The 24,916-nt window shown below is 38.9% G+C and overlaps 1 protein-coding gene across 1 annotated transcript; it reads right to left on the minus strand.

Annotated features, from left to right (window-relative positions):
• Window positions 1-643: 643 nt before the first annotated feature.
• Window positions 644-24,916, minus strand: IFNAR1 (interferon alpha and beta receptor subunit 1). The gene is given in 12 exon segments (XM_059819468.1): window positions 644-2,215; window positions 3,647-3,801; window positions 6,795-6,948; window positions 7,790-7,944; window positions 9,166-9,368; window positions 10,203-10,317; window positions 11,259-11,406; window positions 12,571-12,728; window positions 13,315-13,508; window positions 15,622-15,742; window positions 22,466-22,734; window positions 24,882-24,916. Coding segments are annotated over 12 exon segments (1,935 nt in total). The 3' UTR covers window positions 644-1,987.

A 24,916-nucleotide genomic window follows, 5' to 3' on the forward strand; every position in this document is an offset into this window, starting at 1 on the left:
ATGAATTAGCTCTTTCTTTCCGATTTGTCTAAATCACATAACGCTCCCAACGTAAGCCCTAATTAAATTTATATATGATATTGTTCACTGTTGGAGAGGGAGAACCACCCGGAGTAACGATGAAATCTCAATATGAGTATAGTCGTTCTCCCCTTTATTCAAGCTTACAGAGTATATATAGACAGATGCCAAGAACACGCGTCCGCAACAGTTGTATGATTGGCTTACAGCCTCTGTTCACGCGCCAGGGCGGCGAGTGTGATTGGTACAGTGCTCTTGTGCACGCACAGGAGCACTTCTCCTCTTCATGGATGTAGCTCCTTCTTCTTGTTTACCATTCCACTGTCTCTTATCACAACAGGCTTTCAAGGACAGTTAACGGTTTCCTCCGAGCCTTCCCTCTCATCAGAGACTGGGTTGCTCATGGGAATCAGATCGTGTCCCTTGTTACTAAGCCATTCCTCCACAGTTCACACTGGGGTTTTTAGGAAGGACAATAACTGAAGACTCATGGGAACTCCCTGAGTATCCATGGTGTAGCTTAAATGTCACTATGTCAAAAATATATGGAACCAAGAAAGGAATACACAAGTAAATGTGCAAAATTTATTATGTTCTTCAATGAACACAGGGACATAAAATGTATAAAATTAGATCACATCTTCAAAATTTAAAAAAAATTATATATAAACACCAAGAGTTGCTTATTACAATAAACAACAGCCTACATGAAGCTCAAAACCAGTTTACTCTAAATCAACTTAATAAAAAATAAGCTACTTTTAAAAATTACTCCAGAAGTGGTATGCAAAATGAGACGTTATTGCAGCACATCCTTGTAATTTTTACAAAGAAAAGTCTGTTGGCAATATGAGACCAAGCTGAAAAAGCTGTGAATGACAAGCATCCTCACCATTCTGTTAAAAGGCATCTTCTAAATTCAACTTCAGTCCTTCTAATGACCGAAATAAGTTTCCTCCTTGTTAAAAGAGATCCACATTTCTAAATACAATTTAATTAGCAGTAAATATTTCACACTTCTGGTTACGCAGCCATGGGGAAAAAAAAATTAATCAAGAATATGCCTCCTAACATGCCTTGTCATTCAAAGTAAGAGTATTCTTTAGTTTCTTCTTGCAGTGTACATCTGGCTTGGACGTTTGTTGTTTATTATCCTAAATGCAGTGCAAAACAAGATTGCCCAACCTCTATTTACAAAGAGCTTCCATTACTATAAAGAAAAATTTCATAAAGTGAAGTCAATGTCCTTCCTGCCTTTTTCCCCCTCCCATACTTGCCCAGACGACCGAGGGCTGCAGGAGAAGAGCACCCTGATGCAGAAACACAGATACATGAACAAGCAAGCGGGCACTGGGAGCATCCCACAGCCATAGCCACAAGGAACTCTACAAGGAGGCTCAGAGGAGCCACCTCACTGAAGCTACTGTTGGTCACTCTGCATTTTTTGCTCTGGACCTGCTGAGCCAAAAAGCACTGCCCCTGAGTGGAAGAGAATGTCAGAAAAGTTCTTAAAATTCTATCCGGCATCAATTTCCTTCTGCCTGTGTAAACATTGAGAGATTCAATAGTGGAATTTAAGGCTTCTGTCACAGTACAGACTGACATTCAAAACAAACCTCTAAGATAGCAAGAAACTCTTCTTGTGGAACAGAGTAGGCTTTTGCTATCAGGTTTAAGTATATAAGGTGTACAGATCTGCTCCTCTTTATGCAGATGGTATTCTTTTTAATCGTATGATGAAAAGTCAACAATGGTGTAAGGTATGGGGAGTCAATTATGTTTTAACTCCAGTCAGCGTGCAGCAGAAAGGATATGTAACATTCCACTAACAAAGTGCAGATTTGGAAACCTCAAGAAAAAATACCGAAGTCACACTGTCTTCCTTCAGCTGTGACTTTCATAATAAAAAAGTTTTAAGTGTTTATTACGATGCCAGTGCCATATATGAATTTTATTTTCTTAAAAGTTATACTACTTCCTTTTCCAGTGTTTCTTCTGACACTTTGGTCCCTGAAGTATCGTCATCGTTAGAATAATTTCCTGAATCTCGACTGCTCTGTTTAGAATGTTTGTAGTCTTTAAAATCAATTTGATCTACTTCTTCTGTGATGATAGTCTCAATTATAGAACAATTTTCTATTGGTTCTTCTGTAGTTGACAGACAAGGACTGCTAAAACGCTGTCCTCCAAAACCCTGCAAAAAGAGAAGCAGAAAAGGAGATGAACATTCATACATAATACCTAAATAATGATTCTGCTTAACACCACAGCTGTACAAATCTGGTTTGTCATATTCAGTAGCGTCATGAGGTTTTCTACCTATAATACGCTATTTGTTTCCCTGAGTTCAAACTCAAAAGTTAGGATGAAGTTTAGTTACACTCATATAATTGAACACTAAAGAATGACTCTAACATAAATCTTAACTTTTTTGTTATGCTTGTAGTTATCAATCATCTATATAATTGCAATATTTCATTGATTATAGCCTTATGAGGCTACAGAAGAACTAAAGAAAAAATCCTAATTTAGAACGCTTTCAAAGATCATGTGGTAGCATGGGAATGACAGGCGTGTGTTTGCAAAGTCTACAAATCATTATCAGTTTTAAAGCAAAGTTTGAAAGAAGGAAGAGAAAGCGAGCTGCTGCAGGATACCAAGTCTTATACAGTTCTCAACAATGCACTGCTGTCTATCCTACATGCTTTAAATCTATTCTCTGAAGTGGTAATTTATATCAAATCCATCACAAAAGGTTCTAAATATGCATTGCATTAATTACATTACCAGTATTCTACTGAGCAAACCAGCTAAAATGCTGCCTTACAAATAAATTAAATTCAGATTAGCCCTTGTGAACTATGAGACTGGTTTTAAATTACACCTTTATTCAGAAAGCTTTGTATACTACATATCCTAGGAGCTTCAGTGAGAAGATGACACGTTAGGAAGGCCATACACTGTTCAACATTAGTGTTCTGAGAGACACAAAAGAAAGCACAGTGAAAAGCAGTTCTTGCTACATTTCAAAGTATACCTACACTTACGAATTGCCCTGTTCATTCCAGAACAGGATCCCTACTAAGTACTACCTATGCCAAGCTGAGCTGGAAATTGGACAACATCTGCCTTTTCAGAGACTATCCAGGCTGCTAGGTCAGAAGATGGTAGAAGCATTTGCTGCCTGCTACACTAAAATTTCCTCTAAAGACTGGGCTTGCATTTTCAGCTCCTCTGAGTTTTAAAGGATGGCAAGAAGGCTAGAGCAAGGTCTTCCAGATAACACAATGGGAAAACATTTCTGGTCTCACATAGCAGGACATAAGTACATTATCACACTGGGTAGACATGCACACTCTCTCGAATGAAGGTTTGTTAGCAATACTTTTGCAGAGATAGAAGAAAAAACATAAAAGTTAAAATATTTGCTAATCACAGAATTCTAGAAATTGGTACTACACATTTTCTCCATAGGAATTCCTGCACTTTGTTAAAATCTATACGGTTAATCTTGGCATACCTGTAAGACCACAGCATAACAGATAAACATTTTTTCATAATATTTTATGTTAATTTTCTAAAAATACATCTGCTTAATGAATGAGAAACATATGTCTCATCTTACCTCTATGTTCAAAGGAGGCTGGCATGATGGAAAGAACGCGTATTTGATTTTATTGTAGGCTTGATACAGGACAAAAACAAACGGCATAGCCACAAGCAAGACAGCAACCAGGGCAGTTACAAATGTTGCTAAAATGATCAGAGATAACATTTGTTCTAAAAAAGTGAATAAAAAATATTCAGCCTAGGTATTCATAAATGACAAAGATTAAAGAACATATTATCTCCAAATATGCTACAGTATTCATTACAAAATTTCACATTTCTACAGTACTATACCCAGCCATCATGATCATTACAAAAATGATGGCATTCCAATATCTTAGATAATTTTATTAAAAACACAGCACAAACTATTTATCCAATATAAGAACACAGGCATTTGCAGACAGGATCAGAACCAAGATCGAGTTGTATATCACTATTTGACAGCAGGACAAAAAGGCTCCACATAGACGGCTACCATAAAGAACTTGATGCATGTAAATCTAGTGCGCTATTGCTTGTGTACAGGGTCTAACCCCAAGGAACTTAATATGTAATTGATAGAGCGCTCCCCTTTAAAAAGGCAGAGATACAGGAGTAAGAATTCCCATGGCCTATGGGGTAAGAATGGGCAGTTACTACAGTGAAGTTCGCCCATGATTATTTAGCCAGGAAATTATTAGAGCGCCTAGAGACCCTTGCAGGGTCTTCAGGGGCCCAAAAGCATCCAAATGGTTTCTTGGACAGGAGGAGAGGAACTCCAATTGCAAGCTTCAGATGACTACAACACAGCAAATGGAGAGAAAAAGGATCTTCCAGTGAGCATCTGTTCCTTTCAGATGCTTATCTAAGAAGAAATCAATCCTAAGGCTATTCCAGTTATTTTCTACACTGGTAGTCTAGACACTAGCTCAGCACAAGATTTTACTTTGTCAGTACAGAAAGGGGAGATGAATTTCACTTCAGTGCTCAAACATGGTGTCATCAACTTGACGACGCCAAGCTGAGTGGTGCAGTTGATTAGCTTGAGGGAAGGGACACCATCCAGAGGGACCCCAACAGGCTTGAGGAGAGGGCCCATGTGAAGCTCATGAAGTTCAACAAGGCCAAGCACAAGGTCCTGGATCTGGGTGGGGGCAATCCTCAGTATCAATACAGACTGGGGGATGAATGGATTGAGAGCAGTCCTGTGGAGAAGGACTGGGGGATACAGGTGGATGAAAAATTGGACATGAGCTGGCAATGTGCACTTGCAGCCTAGAAAGCCAACCGTATCCTGGGCTGCATAAAACGAAGGGGCCAGCAGGTGGAGAGAGGCGATTCTACACCTCCACTCTCATGAGACCCCACCAGGAGTACTGTGTCCAGTTCTGGGGCCTCCAGCACAAGACAGACGTGGACCTGCTCCAACAGGTCCAGAGAAGGGCCACAAAAACGGTCGGAGGGCTCGAACACCTCTCCTATGAAGACAGTTTATAGGAGGCTGAGAGAGTTGGCGTTGTTCAGCCTGGAGAAGAGAAAGCTCCAGGGACACTTTATTGTGGCTTTTCAATATATAAAAGGGGCTCATAAGAAAGACAGGGACACTTTTTACCAAAGCCTGTAGTGAAAGGACAAGGGGCAACGGTTTTAAACTGAAAAAGGGTAGGTTTAGATTGGACATAAGGAAGCTATAATGAAGATGGTGAGGCACTGGAACAGGCTGCCCAGAGAAGTTGTGGATGCCCCATCATTGGAAGTGTTCAGGGTCAGGTTGGATGGGGCTTTGAGCAACCTGATCTAGTGAAAGATGTCCCTGCCCATGGCAGGGGGATTGGACTAAATGACCTTTGAAGGTCCCTTTCAACCCAAACCATTCTATGAGTCTATGGTCCTGCATTCCTGCATTAAACCATGAAATGTGGAAAACCTTCTAACAGGCTAGGCTCAGTTCCAGGACTTAAGGTTGGGATCTTATGTTAGAAGGAGTTTACAGGACAGAATCCAGCTTTTGATAGTAAAATACTGCAGTCAAAGAAACCTTTTATCTGTATAGTCATAAGCTATTCAGTGCTTAAGTTCAAGAGTCTTGCAAGCTTCCTTCTCCCCTCCGCTCTTCTGCTTTGGAACATACTCTCCGGCACCATCTCAAACAAACTGAAGGGAGTTTGAACATACTGAAATTAATACTTACCAGGAGACACTTTACAAATAATCAAGATGAGACAATCAGGTTTTTTTAATCTCTATTTCCAGTTAGTACAAATGATCAAAGAATGAAAGATTTCCACACTGGGATGTAAGAATGTATGGGAAGTACAGGGCATGATCCGTATGACTGTTTCTCTCAATACAGGGTCTTGAATGTACTGCGTGGTCTTAAATAGGCTCATTATAATAGAAGGATATGCGGAAGACTAATAACTAACTAATAAAATAGATTAAAGAATTTCTTTTATGAAGGTAAAAAAGTAACATTTGTTTCTTTTCAGGCTTGATAAAGACAAAGCAGTGAGGACTACAATATAAATGAATCCTAAGAGCTTAAGATGTAGAGAAAGTAGCATTACTATTATTACATTTTCTTAACTTGACGTCAGTTCGGATATTTAGTAATTTTTCTAGTGTTACAGCCTGTTAATAGAAGATAATTGGTCAAATTAAATTCAACAGATAACTTGCACTTACATTCTGAGTGAGTGTAATCCATCTACAAATGTATTCTCATTTGCACAAAGGTGAGCTTTCAGCTCTAATGAGTCTAATGATTTGTCTCCTCACACTTTAGCACAGGATTTTTTTTAAATTTAGTTCATTCACAGAAGAATTAAGACAATTTCAAGAATAAAACATTCTTGAAAACATAGCATTTAGTGATTCCTTGCATCCTGCTAAAAATACCTTAAAAGTCCTGGAAATTAAAGCTTGCCTATGAACAAGTCGTTGTACAGAGCTAAGTTTAATTTACAATAATTACAGTTATTAATCTCTATTTAGCTATAGGAGAGAACACAGAGCAGCAAAGTGACAGACTGCTGATACAGATCTCTGCCCAACTAGGTGCTAATGCTGTGAGGCCATTAAGTCATGCTGCAAATATTTTTTAACTAGTGAGACCTGCGAAGGCCTATGAAGGGTTAACAATTTTACTTCCAGAGGTGTAACAACTCCCAAACTCTTCTTACCTCCAGGTGTTGTGATGCATTCCTCTTTGCTGTAATGACTGCTTTTGTTGTAAACTTCTGAGAATGCTTGTACTTTTAGACAGTACAAAGTCGAGGGTGTTAGATCAGAAACTGTCCCTATAGTCTGTTTTAACTCTTTCATTTTGATTTCCTCCTGAAAAAGAAAAAAAATGGAAGAATAAGATGCACATAAACAATACAAGAGTCATTCAAGTAGATTAGAATTTTGGCCTCTGCTGAAGAAGTAATTCTGTAAGAAGTTAGACACCGTTCTGCACTTGGATTAAATAAAATAAAAGAAACCACACAGCTCTCTCCTAAGCAAACGCATTCAGGAAAAACTTATCGGCAAGAACCAACTGCATTCACCATACTGAAATTTTACAGTTCAAAGCTGTGTGCAAAATGAAACTTCTTCCTGTTGCAGTTCGGTTTTTTTCTCTTCTTCCATGCATTTACACATACACATTTACCCATTACTGTAAAATATTTTACTGTATGAGGCATTTAAAGAATATGGAAAGACCCATTAAAACATGAGCTAAAAGCATGCAAGACTTCATTGGTTTATGTTACATATTACTATAAAACTGCAAATACAGAACGAAAATAATTTGAGGGGCCGGAAGCTACATTTAATTAAGACAGTGCACAGAGTCATACCATAAGAAAGACAGCATCACAAGAACCCTACAACTTCTATTCAAAAGTGACCCATTTAGCAGCTTGTACAAAACTCAGTGCAATTCTGCAAATCGTTACATATAGCTACATCAATGGAAATAGATAAAAATCTCAATTACTTTTGTGATAAAAGTTGTCTTGACCAGATTTTTAAAAGAATCTTTCAGAAAAACAAACCCCAAATTAATTGCATGATTGATACACCACGTATGTGCCTCTTTTGAAAATAAGCTTCTTGAGAAGAACTCAAACTCAGTATTTAATTCATAACAAATTTTATATACTGTTTTAAGTATTCAACCAGTTCATACCTCATTATTCGATGAATTCTTCCAATACAGAACCCGGTAAGACAAGTCATAATGGTCCCTCATGACTTCACTCTCAGATCCTCCTGGAGGAGTGATCTGGATATGGAGCAAAACATCACTGATGTCCACCTTTACACCAGGAGGGCCAATTTCATCTTAAAACAGTTTAAAAAGAAGTTAAAAATAAGACTGAAAAATACAAATAAAAATATTGCATAAAAAACTGTAATATAAATCTATGTCAATTTTTAAGTAATTTATCCTTAAGTAATGTATCCTTAGAAGTCTTACTTGACTAATAGCTTTATTCAGAATCTCAAGCCCTGAGAAATATTTCAATTATTTTCTCTTTCCACATTCATATGTTGCTTCGGCACGTTTCAGTGACATGAAATACACAGACAGTGGGATTAACTGTGTGCAAATTAAAGTGAAACTGCTGAACACTTCTTATATCTCATATCCTGATGAGATTATCTTTTTCACAGTTATAATATAGTTGAAAAGTGAGAAGCATTACAGGCTTTGTTTTCTTTTGTTGAATTATTTACCTAGGTCACTTATCTTATTAAAGAATTATCTAATTACCAAGAGTTTGGACAAGGGAAAGCTGACATATAGAATAGCTACTGATTCCACCTTCAATATGGAAGGCAATGGAGTATTACTGTACATATAGATAAACATTTCTTGACGTTTATGATTGATAACTTTTTTTAAAGTCAAACATTTTAGTAAGGTCACATTTCTCACAAAAATCAAAAAAGTGCAAAGATAAAAATTATAGTAATTTCACTCTGGAGAGTGTTACATATTTTTGACTTAGATGCCACTACCATTTAAGACTGCTTTTTCATTAAGCTCTTCAGGGTTGTATGTCAATGTAATACTGCTTCAGCACAAAATTCGGGGTGCACTGTGCAAGGGTAGAGAGGAGGAGGAGATGAGAGTAGATGTACAGAAGAATAGAGGCAGTGATTCCAAAATTATTTGACTTTGGCATCGTTTTTCTGAGATATCAAGAAGTGCTCCCTGTCTATGGCAAAAAGTCAGACTAGGGATATTTCTAGTACAATCTCACACAGTGATTAATGTAGTATACAGTGATACTATAATAAAATGCCATAAAATGTTTTGTGGTTTAATTTTGTAAAGCAAATTATATGATTCTAAATATAGTGAAATACTGGCTGTGCTGCATAGAGAAGACCGTGGGAAAACTCCTGTTTAACTTGATGAGGTCAGAATTCCCAACACAGTTTCCGCAGGGGAACTATGTATTCAGTTTCGTTAATCTAGTAAGTTTCTTTTTGCAAATAATAGCATTAGATACAAGTTTGTTGAGAAATGAAAATTTAAGAAAAAACATTGCTTACTTGTTATCAGAGGATCTACTTTTACTTCATTAGACAAACATGATCTATTATATTCACTCACGGCCTGCACACGGAGATAATAAAAACCAAGAATAGTAGTGATGATAGATGAGAAATTGCATTGTGTATCAGTGATGTTTTCACATCCAGGTACATTTAGCCACTTCACTGAGTAATCATCATGAAGTTTCTTTAGATACCCACTGCAAGAGATATTTTAATAGTTTTTGATGTGAGGTCCTTGAACTTAAAAAAAAAGCACGTTCACTTGTGCTACATAGTTGCTTTTTTATTTTTGGAAGAATGGGCCTCTTTGAAAAAATGGTATTCTAAATATGATAAATTTCTTTTATAGCTGAAACAATGAAGTTAACTGGATCAGGAAATACAAATTAGTGCTTTAGTCAAGCCTCAACAGAAAAATTAGTTTTAGAAATTTTTAAAATTAAAGTTAAGTTTTTTCATATAGTTCTGTTAAGTCAATTATTTTTCTGTCATGCCAAAGGAATTCCAAAAGAACACTAGAGATATCTCTCCTCTTCAACTAGATGCTGGCCACAATATTTGTGTGACAACTGGACGTTAAGATACAGGTTTATAGACATGATGGCATTTTTTTCCGTGTTGGGATCTGACCAGAAGTAATCAAATATGTTGACAATTGAAACCTTGAACACCTGCATTTTTGCTCACTTCTAGTCATCTAATTTCTTCATATTCAAAAAGACATGATGCAATGCAAACTTCACATCTTTCAAAAATGCTACTTAGCATATACTTAGTAGTTCATTCCATCAGGTATTTAACACTCCTAAAAGAAGCCTAGTACCCTGAAATTCTAGGATGTGATGTTATATGCAACCCTTTTAAAAGCCACACTATGTCCAGATGAGATACCCCATATTTCAATGAATACATTAAGTCAATTTTGCTAATTATTTCACTTTAATTTCTAATAACTATTTGCAAAATGCAATGGATAGCATTCAGAATGACATAACCTGTTTAAACAGAGATATAGAAATTGTTTAACTCACATGAGGTACTGTACATTGTAGCTCACATGTTGTTTATACTGATTATTCCAATGCAGATGAAATTTCATATTCAAAGAAAGAACGCTCACATTTTTTGCACAGAGTAGGTCATTCACTGCTCAAAATGAAAAGTAAACCCACAGTTACGGAAAAGCTTTATATTACGATCTGCAACTTCTCACTGAATGGGCATTTCTCATGTAAATGGTCATAATACACTTTCAATATTTAAAAAAGTCTCTTTTCATTATAAAGATGGCAAATCAAAGGCTGTGATATATACAGCATATTAAGCCTTTAGTAAAAAAAAAATCAGTTAAAAATCAATTCAGAAAAAATTAAGTACAGAAATGTTGAGATTAGTATAAATAAACTGGTTCAGCAATAACTTGATAAGAAAAACGTGTAAAATACACATGTGTAAACATAAAGTAATTTTGATGTACCATCCATTCAATCTAATATTTGACTTTCCCACATTGTTCTTTTTTTCCTGAAATAAACATTTAAAAGTACTTAAACTGACACCTGAGTAGCACACAAAAGAATTTAAATTTAGACATGCAAAACAAGCAACTGGTGGCAAACTGCCACTAAGCCATTCTTTAGAATCTGTAATAATAAATTCACCAAGGCTTGCATAAAAACAGTATTTTTTTAAGCTTAGCTCAACTTTATATGCATTCATTTAGTGCCAAGTATACAAACGGCTTTTGTTTTGCCTACATACGCATCCCTTTCCTCCTGATTCAAAGTCACAAATTCAAAAATATCCAGTTTTCCAAAATACAGAAAGTAGTTTTTGCAATCCAAATTAATGGACAGAATTTGCCTCAGAGCAAAAACCTTTTTGTACTATTAAAACTTTAATATTGATAGGTGACGTATTTTACATTGATTTAAAATAGAAAATGTACATAACTGTCAAGGTTGCTGTTATACCAAAATGAGTAGGAACTTGGCACTTCTGTGTATTTCCATTGCTTTAGAATAATTTACTTTCCAACAATTTAAACTTGAGTAATCATCTTAAAATAAAACAACTTTACTCTGTACCTTTATGGGTAGTTTTTACACAACGAATTGGACTGAATAAGCCTTCTAGTGAGTACAAAGGAAGAGTTGCTTGAACTTTCAAACAATAGGTAGTGTCTGGTGCAAGATCATCAATTATGTCAGTAGGAAAAATAGTTTCACTTCTGAACTGTAAGAAACAATTGCAAAGAGCATATGAAGATAACTGTTCTTCCTAATGAGCTGATTTTTTAAAGTACCTTTTTTCTTCCCCAGTTTTCAGCCCATTTATATAATATGCCATCAAATATGCTAAAATAGGGAATGAAGGACAATATATGAGCTGAATAAATGCTAAAGGGAAGTTTCCAACTTACCCATGTGATTGAGAGGAAGGAACATCTCGTGCTCCTTCAACACATGAAAGAGGTGAGGGATTGTGGCACTGCTCTATATGGCGCATAACTCACCACATAAATTCTCAGGCACATACTCAGAAGAGAAATAATACCCTTCCGTTCCTCAAGTTATTGAGTAAACACTCCCCCCTCCTGCTACCTTCCTGCTTTTGATGTACCAGACTTTTCAGTGACTGGCCTTTGTACACAGCTTGTACTTAACTTAAAGCTTTTTTCACCCTTTGACATGTAATGATTATGACTAGGTCTTCCAAATGAAGACAGATGTCTCTTCAATTCCTACCCTAACCTAGCTGGCACCCATTCCCCTAAAAGGATTAAAAAAAAAAAAAAAAAAGACAATGTTTCTACCTTGGTCTTTATAAAATAGCTGTATCTGCTATGCGAGACACATATTATGCTTGGAAACTAGTTCACAATTGCAAGACCTCAAAAGAATCCCTAAAAAAACCCAACCTACAGTATAAAAACAAATAACTTAGTAAATGACACAGGACAGTGTACTGACAGCTGTAGTCAAGCTATATGGTATCAGCAAGATCAAGTTAGCCTCTTACCTCTCCCCTCCCCTATATCTATGCCTTACTGTAAATGCTTCTTCCCACTGCCTTGAACTCTTTCCCCTCCCTGCTCCTGCTGGCTGAGGGCGGCTCCTGCTGCAACGCATCTGAGATGGTTTCACCTTCTTCCTCATGTATTGGAAAGTGGCTCCAGCATTTAACAGAAATACAAACCCTTATCACAAAATATCTAATACAATCCTCTAGTAAAAACAAAACAAAAAAAAAAGAAAAAACCCTCCCAACTTTTAAACCACATAGCAACGGTTATATGCAGTTACATAATTAAACAATTCCATTTTAGAGCATGAAGCAATTAAAGTACATCTCTAACAGCTATGCTAAGGTTAAAAAGTTTAAAAAAAGTGATCATACCTCTGCATTTGACGAATTTTCCCAGATAACTAGATTATATTTAAAACTTAGATGATCTACCCACATTTTTCGGACCTGATTTCCTTCTGGAGGAGAAACCTTAACTTTTATGACTCCATTTGTGGACTGCAACTCTATTCCTGGGGGACCGATCTGAGCTGCAAATATTAAAAGAAAAAAGTCAAGCATGACTATTTAAAGAAAAAACACCAAAAACATAATTTTTTTATATATATATATATATAGTATCTTATTTTTAATTCTTTTGAGGCAGTAACAAGATCACAGTAATTGCCTATAGGATCTTAGTTTTCGTGAATCTTGGGCAGTATCTAATAGCAATCTAACCTAACAAACAACCACCATGACCTGGTTCTAAAAGCAGTAGAGTTAAAATGCAATATTACTAGTGAATGTTTTCCAGAATCTGCAGTGAAAATCAGTACAAATTATTCTAAAACATGCAAGGCAAGAAACCTAGCTCAAACACATCAATCCAACATTGAGGGAAGGCTTCAGTACCATACTGTACTGTAATTGTCAGAAAACCAGCATCACTTAGAATACTTTCCCCTTTCCAGAAAAGGAAGAATCATAACATTCCATGACCTGCAAATACCTTATTACGTTAAGGTTGAGAAAACCACTAGCTCGTGTTGTTATGAGCAATGAAAACCACACACATTTTTTTCCACAATAATGTGCATTTAACTAAAAATGTTGCAGTACATATGGAGCTCATACCTATAAAACAGGGAATCATTTCAAAAATGCTCGACCATGGAGACACTTCTTCCCTTCTTTCAGCCCTTACACGCACGTGATGTGTATCATAGTATTCAGTTATTGCTGAGGAAAAGTCACATTCCGTGCCAGTAACATTTAGACACCCAGGCAACTCCTTCCATTCTGTTTCATTTGTCTCAGAATCTTCAAACCTGTAAGAAAGAAAACGCCCCCAAAAAAACCACCAACGAACAATTTAAGTCTTGAGATTTTTTCCTTTTCTTCTTAATGCTAATAAATGTCACACCGTTTAATACTGTTTTATCACCAGCACCAGTGTAATCAGTGTTATCTACTTAGTTACCCTGGAATTCATATGGCCATTTAATTCATTAATTTAAATATATTAATTTATTAGTTTAGCCTTATTACCAAAGGTTAACTATCAGTCTGCAAAGTCTGATACCAGTTTACTTTATTCACCATGTAAATACACAGTGTCAGAAAACAGCATCAAAGAACTGTCAAAATCCAGAATTACATCCTTAGTACACGATCCTAGTCTGGCAATGATTTTATAATTCATTGAAAGAAATTTAAAAGTCTTGATGGCAAGAAGTGCTTAAAAGACCATAAAAGCAGCAGAAAACACCAATTCTAATATTAGCACAGAATGTAGATTAGGGGAAAAGAAAAACATGAAGGAGAAAACTGGAGTTCAGCAGTGTTGGAATAATTAGCTTTACAGAAGCCATTTTTCTTCTGAGTTAACAAATATCCATACCTTATTTAAGAAAGAGACATTTCATATAGAGATTAAAAATGTCCTGACCAAAAAAAAGAGGCACAGACTTGAAGTAATAATTGTTTATCATAGAACTGTTTAGGTTAGAAAAGACCTTTAAGATCATCAAATCCAATCGTAAACCTAACACTACCACTATGCAGTCCACCGCTAAACCATGTCCCTAAGCACCTCATCCACACGTCTTTTAAATAACTCCAGGGATGGTGACTCAATCACCTCCCTGGGCAGCCTGTTCCAGTGTCTGACAACCCTTTCAGTGAATAAATTTCTCCTAATATCCAAGCTAAACCTCCCCTGGCGCAACTTGAGGCCATTTCCTCTTGTCACTTGGGAGAAGAGACCAACACCCACCACACCACAACCCCCTTTCAGGTAGTTGTAGAGAGCAATAAGGTCTCCCCTGAGCCTCCTCTTCTGCAGACTGAACACAACCCCAGCTCCCTCAGCCGCTCCTCATAAGACTTGTGTTCCAGACCCCTCACCAGCTTCGTCGCCCTTCTCTGGACACGCTCCAGCACCTCAATGTCCTTCTTGTAGTGAGGGGCCCAAAACTGAACACAGTATTCAAGATGCAACCTCACCAGTGTCGACTACAGGGGGACAATCACTTCCCTACTCCTGCTGGCTACGCTATTTCTGATACAGGCCAGGATGCTGTTGGCCTTCTTGGCCACCTGGGCACACTGCTGGCTCATATTCATCCGCCTGTTGATCAACATCCTCAGGTCCTTTTCCACCGGGCAACTCAAATCCTATCTTACCTTTCAGACCACTATTACATTTTTAAAATAAGACTGTTTTCAAAGCAGCTGTTTCTCATCTACACATTGAAGAAAGCGAGCTATTTTTTTTAATCCAAAATCATACACTAGGAAATCCTAAAATCAGTAACTTCTTAAGTGATTTTATCTTAGAAGTGTTTTTTGATATTCACTTGCCAGGAAAGTGCCACAAAATACCAAATGTATATGCATGCGTAAGTATTGGTATGTGAAACAATTGAAGAAAACCAAGCAAACATTTAAGAACAAAAATTAAATTGTTTCATCTGGTGATTAAAATTTGCAAAGGAAAAATCTGGATTCATAAACACTGACAAATTATTCAAAAACTACACTGAAAATTCTCTTAAATTTTCTGTTTGTGTGTGGCCACAATGTAGCTTAATTAAAAAAACAAAACAGAGAATAAATAAATCTAAATACTGCATTTCTACGTGTATTGGTTAATCTTCCCAAAGTACCACTCTAGTATTAAGCATTACTACCAAGTGTGTTCTGCATTTATAACATGTCTCAATCAGTGAACAATCTAATTTTACATATGAAATAGACAAATGAAGGACAATACTAGGATTCCACTTCAAGACTTAATCTTCCTGGCGTCTACTTTCTGGATTTCAAAAAGTCTCCAGAAGTTTTACATGGCAGTATCAAGAAGCACAGTAATTAATTAATATGCTCTTCTACACAAACAAGTGTCAGACATTTCTGACTCAGAATAAAGTTACTACTTACCACCGGTATTCTGCTGAAAATGTCACATTGGTATAATTCCCAGTGTAGTTCCACCTTAGAGTGAAATTTGTATTTACAACATAGACCTGAATATCCTGCGGACTCTTCAGAGTAGTTTGGCCTACAAGAAAATAACACAAAGGTATATAAAGATTGGGATAAATAATTTGTACATAACTTAAGAATAACTTACTTGTGTTAAAAAAGAAGTAGGGAGCTATACTGAAATGAAATAACAATAAAAATAAGAGTTAAGAAAACCCCACGCTACTCAAACAGTACTTCCATATATAGCTCATGTGTCTCAGGTAGCACCTTTGCCTATTTAACTGTGCAGCTCTTTCCTCTGTGCTTAAAGTCTTTCTCCCCACACTGCTTTAAAAAAGTATATACAGTTGTAACATTCAAGGCCTGTCTTCACTGTCATGGATTGATTATAAGCAGTCTGAACACATTTAAACCAGTATTTTATTGGTTGGATCCAACATCTGGATCTCAGCTGCAAAGTGCTAGGGATTGACCTAATGCTGTCATTTCACAGTTGTGGAACAGACTGAGCATAGCAGACTTGTTTTATGTCACGTGTTACTGCCATAAATTCAATGTATTGAACATAAATCCCTCTCAGTGAGGCTTCATCACATAGCAGATCTTGTTCCTTGCTCACGATAATCCTGTGTTTTCTTTTACACAAAGAACAGTGTATAAAATGACTTATGGAGCGCAAGGGCTAAGTCTCAGGACACATATAAGAATGTCCATAACATCAAGGGAAGGACCAGACCACAAGAAGAGAAGGCTTAACAGGCAGATTGCCAACAGGAGGGAAGCATGCAGGCTAGAATCATCTGCAGCATAGCTCTCTCTCTCCTCTTTATTTTCCACCTTTCATAAATATATTAAAAAACCCCAACTGCCTCATAATTACCTTACATTTCACCTCCTAAAGAAGACTTCTTTACCATTAACTTTTGGGATATGCATAATACTAGGTGTCCCATTTGGTATACAATTCAGGTATATCAGAGGAGAGATGAGAGTAACTGCTGTGGGAGAAGGAATTATTCTGATACTTACAAAAACTGAAATTTATCTGGCTAGTTATAAGGTACATATTGCTTTGAATTATTTTACACCAACCTATGGCACTGCTTCAAAGCAGTGACGCTACAAAGTTACAATCGGGGCTGAAAGTTTGGACTAGAAGTTTTCTAGTACTAGAAACTAAACCAGACTGTGGCTTACAGAGCAAAGGGTAACAGTGTGAAGGCACAGGGAACACACGTGAACTGAGCAATCCTCAGGCAGAAGTCACTAAAATTATACCAAACCGACCAACTACACAGCCATATCCAGTTTTACAGAGCTTAGACGTCATCTAAGTCCTTCTGCCTGGTATCCTATACTAGGTATCTTTGACAACCCAAGCTATGTACAATTTAGGCAGCGCGTACCTCTGTCCTCTGACTAAGAATGCACTTTCAACTTCTAACACATCAGGGGAAAAAATTAAAACAACAACAACAACAACAACATCACCACACACCTCTCTGGCTTGACTTTATTTTAACCAGTTGTATGTTACACTATTAATTACTTCCCAATGGCTACAACTTCTAAAAACATATGCTAGTGACAATCACTCTGAAATTGCTTTTTGATGTCAGTCTAATATTTGATTCTATTAGGAAAGCATCAGAACAAATACATCCTGTTTCACCTGGGCAATCAAAGTCTGTTTGCACATCTAAAAGGTCAACCTGAATTTGATTTTAAGAGTGGCTCTTCACTGCAAAAACTATTTCATATTTTAAATGATGTCTAAGTTCTCTTTATAAAAAGGAAACGTGCATGGAAAAGCAATCTATAAACTGAAGTCTGCAAAATCCTTTTGGAGAATAGAGTTAAAGTGGTATCCACAGCTTACTTACTTTTGGAAATAACTCCTTAAAAGCACAAAACACGAAGGAAAATAATTCAATAAAACCTCGTGGATCCCACTACAGAATTTATTTCCACAATGCATAAATTCGTTACTCTTCTAAACTAACAGACTAAGATAAGCCCAGAGAATGCCGAACTACATTTGATCAACAGAAAATAAGAAAGCAAAGGAAATAACTAATTTTTTTCAGATATTTATCCAACAGACAGCTACTGTTCAGCCAAAAAGCATATGATAACAAAAAGGCAGCTATTTCAGATTTTGGCAAATAATAGCAATTTTGAATATTTATATCCCTTCACAAAGAAAACACTCAAGTCATGGGAAAACATTATTTTCACTTTATTTGAGAATGTTTGCATTAAATTTAAGAATCAAAAAGCCTGGAACAAAAAAAGTTCCACTAGCTTTTAATAAGAATTAAAAAAACAAAAGCAAAAAAAAAAAAAAAGCCCAACTCTCCTGTTACCACTGAAAGTATAAGCCTGTCAGAGCCACCTGAAAAAAAAAGTGTAATAATTTGTTTTCAAGAATACCACCACCTATGGTAATTGACAGATTCAATGTTATAATCTTGCTTAGTAAAATTCATTGCCTTATGACCCAGTGGAATATTACTGAAGTGTTGTGATACAGCATAACACTTTCAATTTCAGTTTTAAAGAAACATCAACAGATTGACATCTTTCACATCTAAGGTGCAGGGTAGTGCTTTTCCCTGTAAATACCCGTATTCACATATTTGTTCAAACACTCAATCTCTGTTTAAATATTTATTTGTAAAAGATCTTAATAAACAGTATGACAGAAAACCTGTTTCAAACCACCTTTTTGGAATGTAATTCAACTGCTGACATTCGAATAGCCTCCTAAAGCAGACAGAAAGTGAGATACGGTTTCCTCAATTCTCTAGCAGCACCAGGTTTAAAAACCCGCCATGGCAGTACTAAACAGAAGTCTTTACAATAGGAGATTCCCAAGGTAGATTATTTACCCTGAACAACATAGAACCTTAGAGTAAATGATAAGAAGGTAGGATTAGATAACGTTGTATTAGCCGAGAACCACATTGCACCTACAGAGCTCCAACGCTGAGAAAAAGTGCTACTATGTGTTAAGACTAAGCGTCACCATATACTTGCTTTTTTCTTCTTTCCTACTCCGCTGCCATCTGCTGCTGTAGATGAACACTGGACTAGACGGCCTTTTGGCTTCATTTGGTACAAAGCATAACTGCAACACTCCCCCCCCCCCGCCTCCCCCCTTTGTAGATCTGTCTTGAGCTTGATTAGGTACCCTCGTCCACGCCCTGATCAGCAAACCAGATTATTGCTTCAGAAGGATGTCCCAGTCCTGAGAGACAACCCTGATAATTCAAACTATCTTCACCAGAAAATCAAATTTATTATCCAAATTAAATAACTATTTATTGAAGTTTCCAGGTCCCAATTATGCTCTTTCATCTGTTCACTCCATCTCCTGTTGCAGGTAAAAAGAGGGATACAATCAGAGCGCCAACTGTAATTTTATACTCTGAGGAATGCCTTTGTTTGAATTTTGTTAAAAGTTAATGATCACCAATTCACATTTTAACACTTACCAATCATCTATTCATATAATGGAAGCACAGACTCTGAGCTGGAAGAAACCTTTTAAGATCACTGATACTGCACACTGGAGAAAGCATGTGTCCAGTTCTATGTACATCATCAGATGTTTGTGTAGAGAAGTCCTGTGGTTTCCACCACTGCACCATCTATTTTTACAGGCCTCCAATCTCCTGAAATATTTCACTGTCCTTACCATTAGAGATTAGGGAAAGCTTTCTGTAAATCAAAAGTAAAAGAACTCCCAAATTGGATTTCCTAGTAGATTCTATCAGAGGTCTGGATCTTTGCAGAACAGATCCAAGTTTTCTAACAGTAAGGATGCTTGCTTAGTTGTCATTCATAGTCCACAGACAACAAAGGGTTTACAGGCTGCAAAACCCAGAGTCTAACCTACATCTCCTCTAAGCACATTTAACCCATGTACTTTTTGTCTATGGATATTATAGCATACTATTCTTTATGTCAGACTTTTATGTATTTGAAAACTAGGTTAAACATGACTAATGATGAAGAGAAAACTGAACGGCAGCAAAAATTCTTTCAGTTTTCCTTTTAAGCCATATTTTCTGAGTGACTTTCACTGTTGTCTTTTCCATTCACTCCAAATGGTTGAACTTGCTTGGAACAGTATACTTCAGAAAAATCACAATACTCCAGCTGAGATTAATAAATGGAAGTCTAGCTTACAAGACACACAACCTAACCTTTTCATTCTAATTAGCACTGCTATGCCCCAATACCTTCAGGGTTTTCTGCAGCATAGCACTTAGACTTCTACACATAAATTAGAAGGCACTGTAATGTTACTTTTTTTTTTTTCCCCAAAACCAATATTTAGACTATCATTTGTCATCCTTTATATGCTTAAGTACAAAGCCCTGCCCACATCCTATTTCAACATCACTGTACTTTTTTCTGGAGTTTTTCTCCAGGTTACCAGGGTACTTCTTGATTCTACTCTTGCTTTTCAAAACAATTGTGAGCTCCTCCCATTCAGTTATATGCAGATTTAATAAGCTTACGCTGTTCTATCATACAGATCATTAGCAGGTCCCCACTTGATACACCCTTCCCTCACAGTTAACTGTAATTTTGATGAGCTGGAAAAATCATATTGAAGCAGTTTAACATAGATTATTTTCTCTGGTATGCTTAAGAGATTAGTAGACAATATAGATTGAAAAGCAATACTAAACCAAAATACATGCAGTCCGAGCTCCTCTATGCATATAGCCTTTTATTTTAGAACAGCAGAAATTCAGGTTAACATTACATTTGTTCCTGATAATACAGACACACATAGGTGATCCACCCATCCTTTCACATAACACTCCTTATTTCCAATAAGTGTTTTATGTTTGCTTCCCTAAATTCATTTCTTAAATCCCAATGAACAGCAGACCAGGAATGAAAAAGTAAACTCAGTAATATTTGATTACCAGAGAAATTTCATGATTTAGCTAGAAACCAGATATGGTAGTAGTATCTAAAAAGCAAGACTTCTTCCTGGTTTATTTTACTAATGATTAAAAGCCAGACATCTTCACTTAAAGCACGATGACACTTTGGTGCTGAGGACAACATTATAAGAGATTAGATTGTCACAGAAAGAAGACATTAAAGACAAGAAAAGCTTTTAGCGCAATTGGCTATCTTCCTTTCCCTGACAATTTTTAATAAACTAAAATAAATACAAAACTGTTCTAATAAATAAATATAACTACTTAATTTATGATATTTGAATTGATATTTTCAATAAATGATAGTTGAAAACAATAAAGATTATATAACATTACGGAATAACAAAAGCCATTCAACAACAGAAGAAAGTAGTCTTAGCAAGACAGAAGTATGCTCCCTCAAGAGACAGCGATGCGGAAGTCCCATTAAGAGTACACAATGGCTTGCTGCCTATCACATTAAGTACATGGTAGAAACAATGGAAACTTTAACTCATCCTTTTAGCATAGGAAGAAAAGGAGGCCTGTTACATGTGATACTAAAAAAGAAAAAGACACAGCCAAACACACACCAAAACCAACCCAACTGTTATTGGTTCTGTGAGCAGAAAGGTGCTCTAGAGAACCAGGGACAACTTTTACTGCAAGAGCTTTTATACAGGAGCAGCAGAGAGGAAGTGCTGGTTTTGACAAGGCAGGTGGCAAGAGGTTACTGTAGCAGAGCAATACTTCTAACTCTAAAAGTAGCATAGGGCATGTTAGTCATTTGCTATAATATGTGCAAGTTAATCAAGTAGCTGCACGCATCACAATGCTTCCAGTTTTGGGCTGGAATTTGGGGCTGATCCACAAAGAATTCACCTACAAACCAATGGCTGAAAGAAAACAAAGAAAAGGAAGAGGTCCCAGGGCTGCTTCTCTGCCCGAATCCCACCATAAATGCAAACCGTGGATCCTGACAACAGCCTCTCTCTAGTCTTCTTCTGGGGGTGCCAAACTAGAGCAACACAATCTTATACAGAATTCAAGCGTTTAGGTGGCATCAGAAGCAGCATGCACACCCATGGCGATAATATTTCCATTATCCAAACTAGCTTAGCCCATATATTATCTAATGCATGCCACTACATCCTATAAACATGCAGGAAAGCAATTTACAGCTTACCCGGGCTGCACAATAGCTCCCCCTTGAAAAAGGTTTTGTGCAATAGTTGTTTTTTGCTGCTTAAGGATGTAAGAAGAGGCATATATCACTGTCCTGTGAGATAAAATCCTCATCCTGCAATTCTACTTCTCTCATTTCCTTATTTACACTTTAGGCTCTGTCAGGCGAGACTGCGATGCCTTTCAAGCACATCACAGAATCACTAAGGTTCAATACGATTCAAAAAGCTGTTTGCCCCACACTTAAGCTACGGCCTCCAGGATTCAGAGATAGCAGGTAAGCCTGAAGTGGACAAGATGAAGACAGCTACTTAACTGTAGAGTAAAACCCAAGGCACTCGACGGAAACCAAGCCCCGCTTACCCACGCAGACACGCCGATCCAGACCCGAGGCCTGGATGCCTTTGCACCCCCGCAGCGGCGCGTACGCGGCGGGCTCCGGGACCACGGCCCCCCCCGCCTCACAGCGCCGCAGGCCGAGGCACCGGGCAGCCGCTGCAGGACGGAAGCGGGAGTGCCCGAAGCCGCACGTCTCGGCAGCAGCGGCACAGGCCGCGACCCGCTCCCCAAGCTCCCCCCTGAGAACGGGCCCCGCACTAGCCCCCAGCCGCCGCCCGGGTGCCGTGCCGTGCCGTGCCGTGCCCTGCCCGCTCACCGGGCCCCACCTGCGCAGTGTAGGGGCAGCGCGCCCAGGAGGCAGGACAGCAACGCCGCCACGGCCGTGCGCCCCACACCAACCATCGCCACCGCTCCGCCGTCCATTCCTCCCTCAGCTCAACCGGCACCCGCACCGTTACCGGAAGCCTCGGGCAGCTGCGCACGCGCAGGCAGCCGCCACGCCGCGCTGCCGGCGGGGGACCGGGGCGGGCTGACGGGCGGGGCGGGGCACAAAACGTGGGCGGGCCGCTTGCCGGCGGCGCGAAGTCTGCCTGTCCTCGAAGCGCGCAGGGAAGGGGTTATTCCGGGAGACTAGTGTCCCGTCAGGCGTTTATTCTCTGGTGGCGGCAATGGGAGGTGTCGCTTAAGGAAGGAAGGAAGGAAGGAAGGAAGGAGGGAGGGAGGGAGGGAGGCTGGTTGGGCGGGCGGGCGCTCCGCGGCTGCGGAAAGCCCCGATAACTGCGCGTGTTCGCAGGTTCCGTCGCCCACCCTCTCCCGCCCCGTCTGTGACAGGGTCGGGGGGCGCGGGCCGGCGACGGCGCTTCTCGGCGCGGCCGTTACTCCTTGCCCGGCGCTGCTCGCGGCGGGCGGCCGCTCGCCCAGCACGCGGCCCCGTCCCGCAGGCCCGGTTGAAGCAGCAGCGGGGCGGCAGCCGCCGGTGCACGGGCGGAAGCGGCAGTCGGTGCTGGCCTGTGGCCTGCCCGCGCCTCCCGGCTGGCTGCAAGGAGCCGCCCTCTGCGCGGGGGGCGTTGCCTGGTGTGGGCGCTACTCTGTCTTCGTACCGGCTCACAGCAGCCGCTGCCTTGTGTGTGGAACGAGTGATGCGAACTGCTTCCCTTGTCGGTGTGGGCTGGCGGCCGGGTGCTGGCAGGGCAGGTGCTCGGTGCTCGTTCTTGCGGGGCCAACGGGACCGCTGCCCTCCAGGGCGGGGGGTAGTGGTTGTCGCAGCACTCACATTTCCTCCCTTTGTTCTGCCCCTGCTCCCTGGTCACCGTTATTCCATACTGACCTACAAATCTCCACAGAGCCCATTAGCCCAGCTCACACAAAAAATGCCTCATTCAGTTTAATCAAAATTAAAAAATCAGGAAACCGGAAGATGCATGGAATCAGGGAGAGGGAAGGTAATTCCTCTAATTCAATAGTTAGGGCGCTTGTCAGGGGAGGGGGAAATCTGTTTTCGGATGCAGTCTGCCCTGGTTCTTGAATGTTGGAATGAATTCTGCAGTGAGTATTGAATGCAGCGTGCATACTACAGTCCTTGAAGCAGGGCTTGGACCCAGCTCACTTTTTGCAGGCGGAAGTTCTGGTTTTATAACTAAAGAGCTCACCTTCTCTTTTTCTGTTTCATATTATTCATGAGATTGCCCAGCTGCAATGGTTGGGAGGGTAGAAGTCAGGGTTTACCTTTCACTTCCTACCCCCTCAAAGCAACAAACTCCTAAGTGGTCATAGCAAAGTATTCAGAGATGAGGATTTGAAACTCTGGTAGGCAAAGGTCTATGCCCTCTAAATCCTAGGTGTTATAAACATCACATTTTTTGTTGCTTAAGGAGATGACAATCCTTCCAGCCATACTTCTGGATAAAAGTGTTCCCGGCTGCTGCTGATGCTTCATCTGCTATGAGGTGCTACACATACTCTGAGCATGCCTACTAAGCCTAGGCTCTCCTGGGACACCGATGAAGATACGCATAACTGGAGCTTTAATTCTTTTGGCCTGTAGGTTTTAAGAAACTTTTGAGGATTGCTAAAGCGCAAGATACAAAAATCAACAAAATTAACTTTATTTTGGGTCATAACTGCAGGGATCCTTCTCAAGTCCATGAGGCAGTCAAATCACTAGTACCACCTAAGATGGCAAAATTTGATCCAGACAGAATATTTCTGTGGTTTGCATCATGTTCTTTTATGTGATAACCTTTCATTGATTTCCTTGTCTGAGGTGGTCATCAACAGGTAACTACAGTGCCAGTTTTGCTTGTTAAAAGCCAGTACCATTAGTATCTAACTGTGCTTATGAAATGCAGATGCTATTGATTCCTGTAAATGAACGAATGTATATGCAGCATTAGCCAACTCAGGGATGTAAAAGCTGCAAACCTCTCCTATCAAAAAGACTGATGATTGAGAAGAGGCTGATACCATTACAGTGAAGGCTGTGGACAAGAGGTCGTGGATAACCATGTCCTTTGAAACACATGGTGTCTGATGTTATCTAGTATGCTACAGGTGCCTGTACCTAGCACAGTTTCTTTAAAGAAAAAATAGTTTATGGAGTGTTTAAAAAAATCAATGTAATTTTAGTTTCTGGTTTCTATTATTAATTTATTTGGATCAATAAATACGTAATGCAATAAATATATCATGCAGAAGTATATTTATTGTGTAACAGAAATGAGTGACTAATAGGCTATTAAGTACCGTTCTGTGTGGGCCATCATATCTATCATGATCAT

This window comes from Gavia stellata, chromosome 1, assembly GCF_030936135.1.
Source record: "Gavia stellata isolate bGavSte3 chromosome 1, bGavSte3.hap2, whole genome shotgun sequence".
In the NCBI taxonomy this organism is placed as follows: Eukaryota; Metazoa; Chordata; class Aves; order Gaviiformes; family Gaviidae; genus Gavia; species Gavia stellata.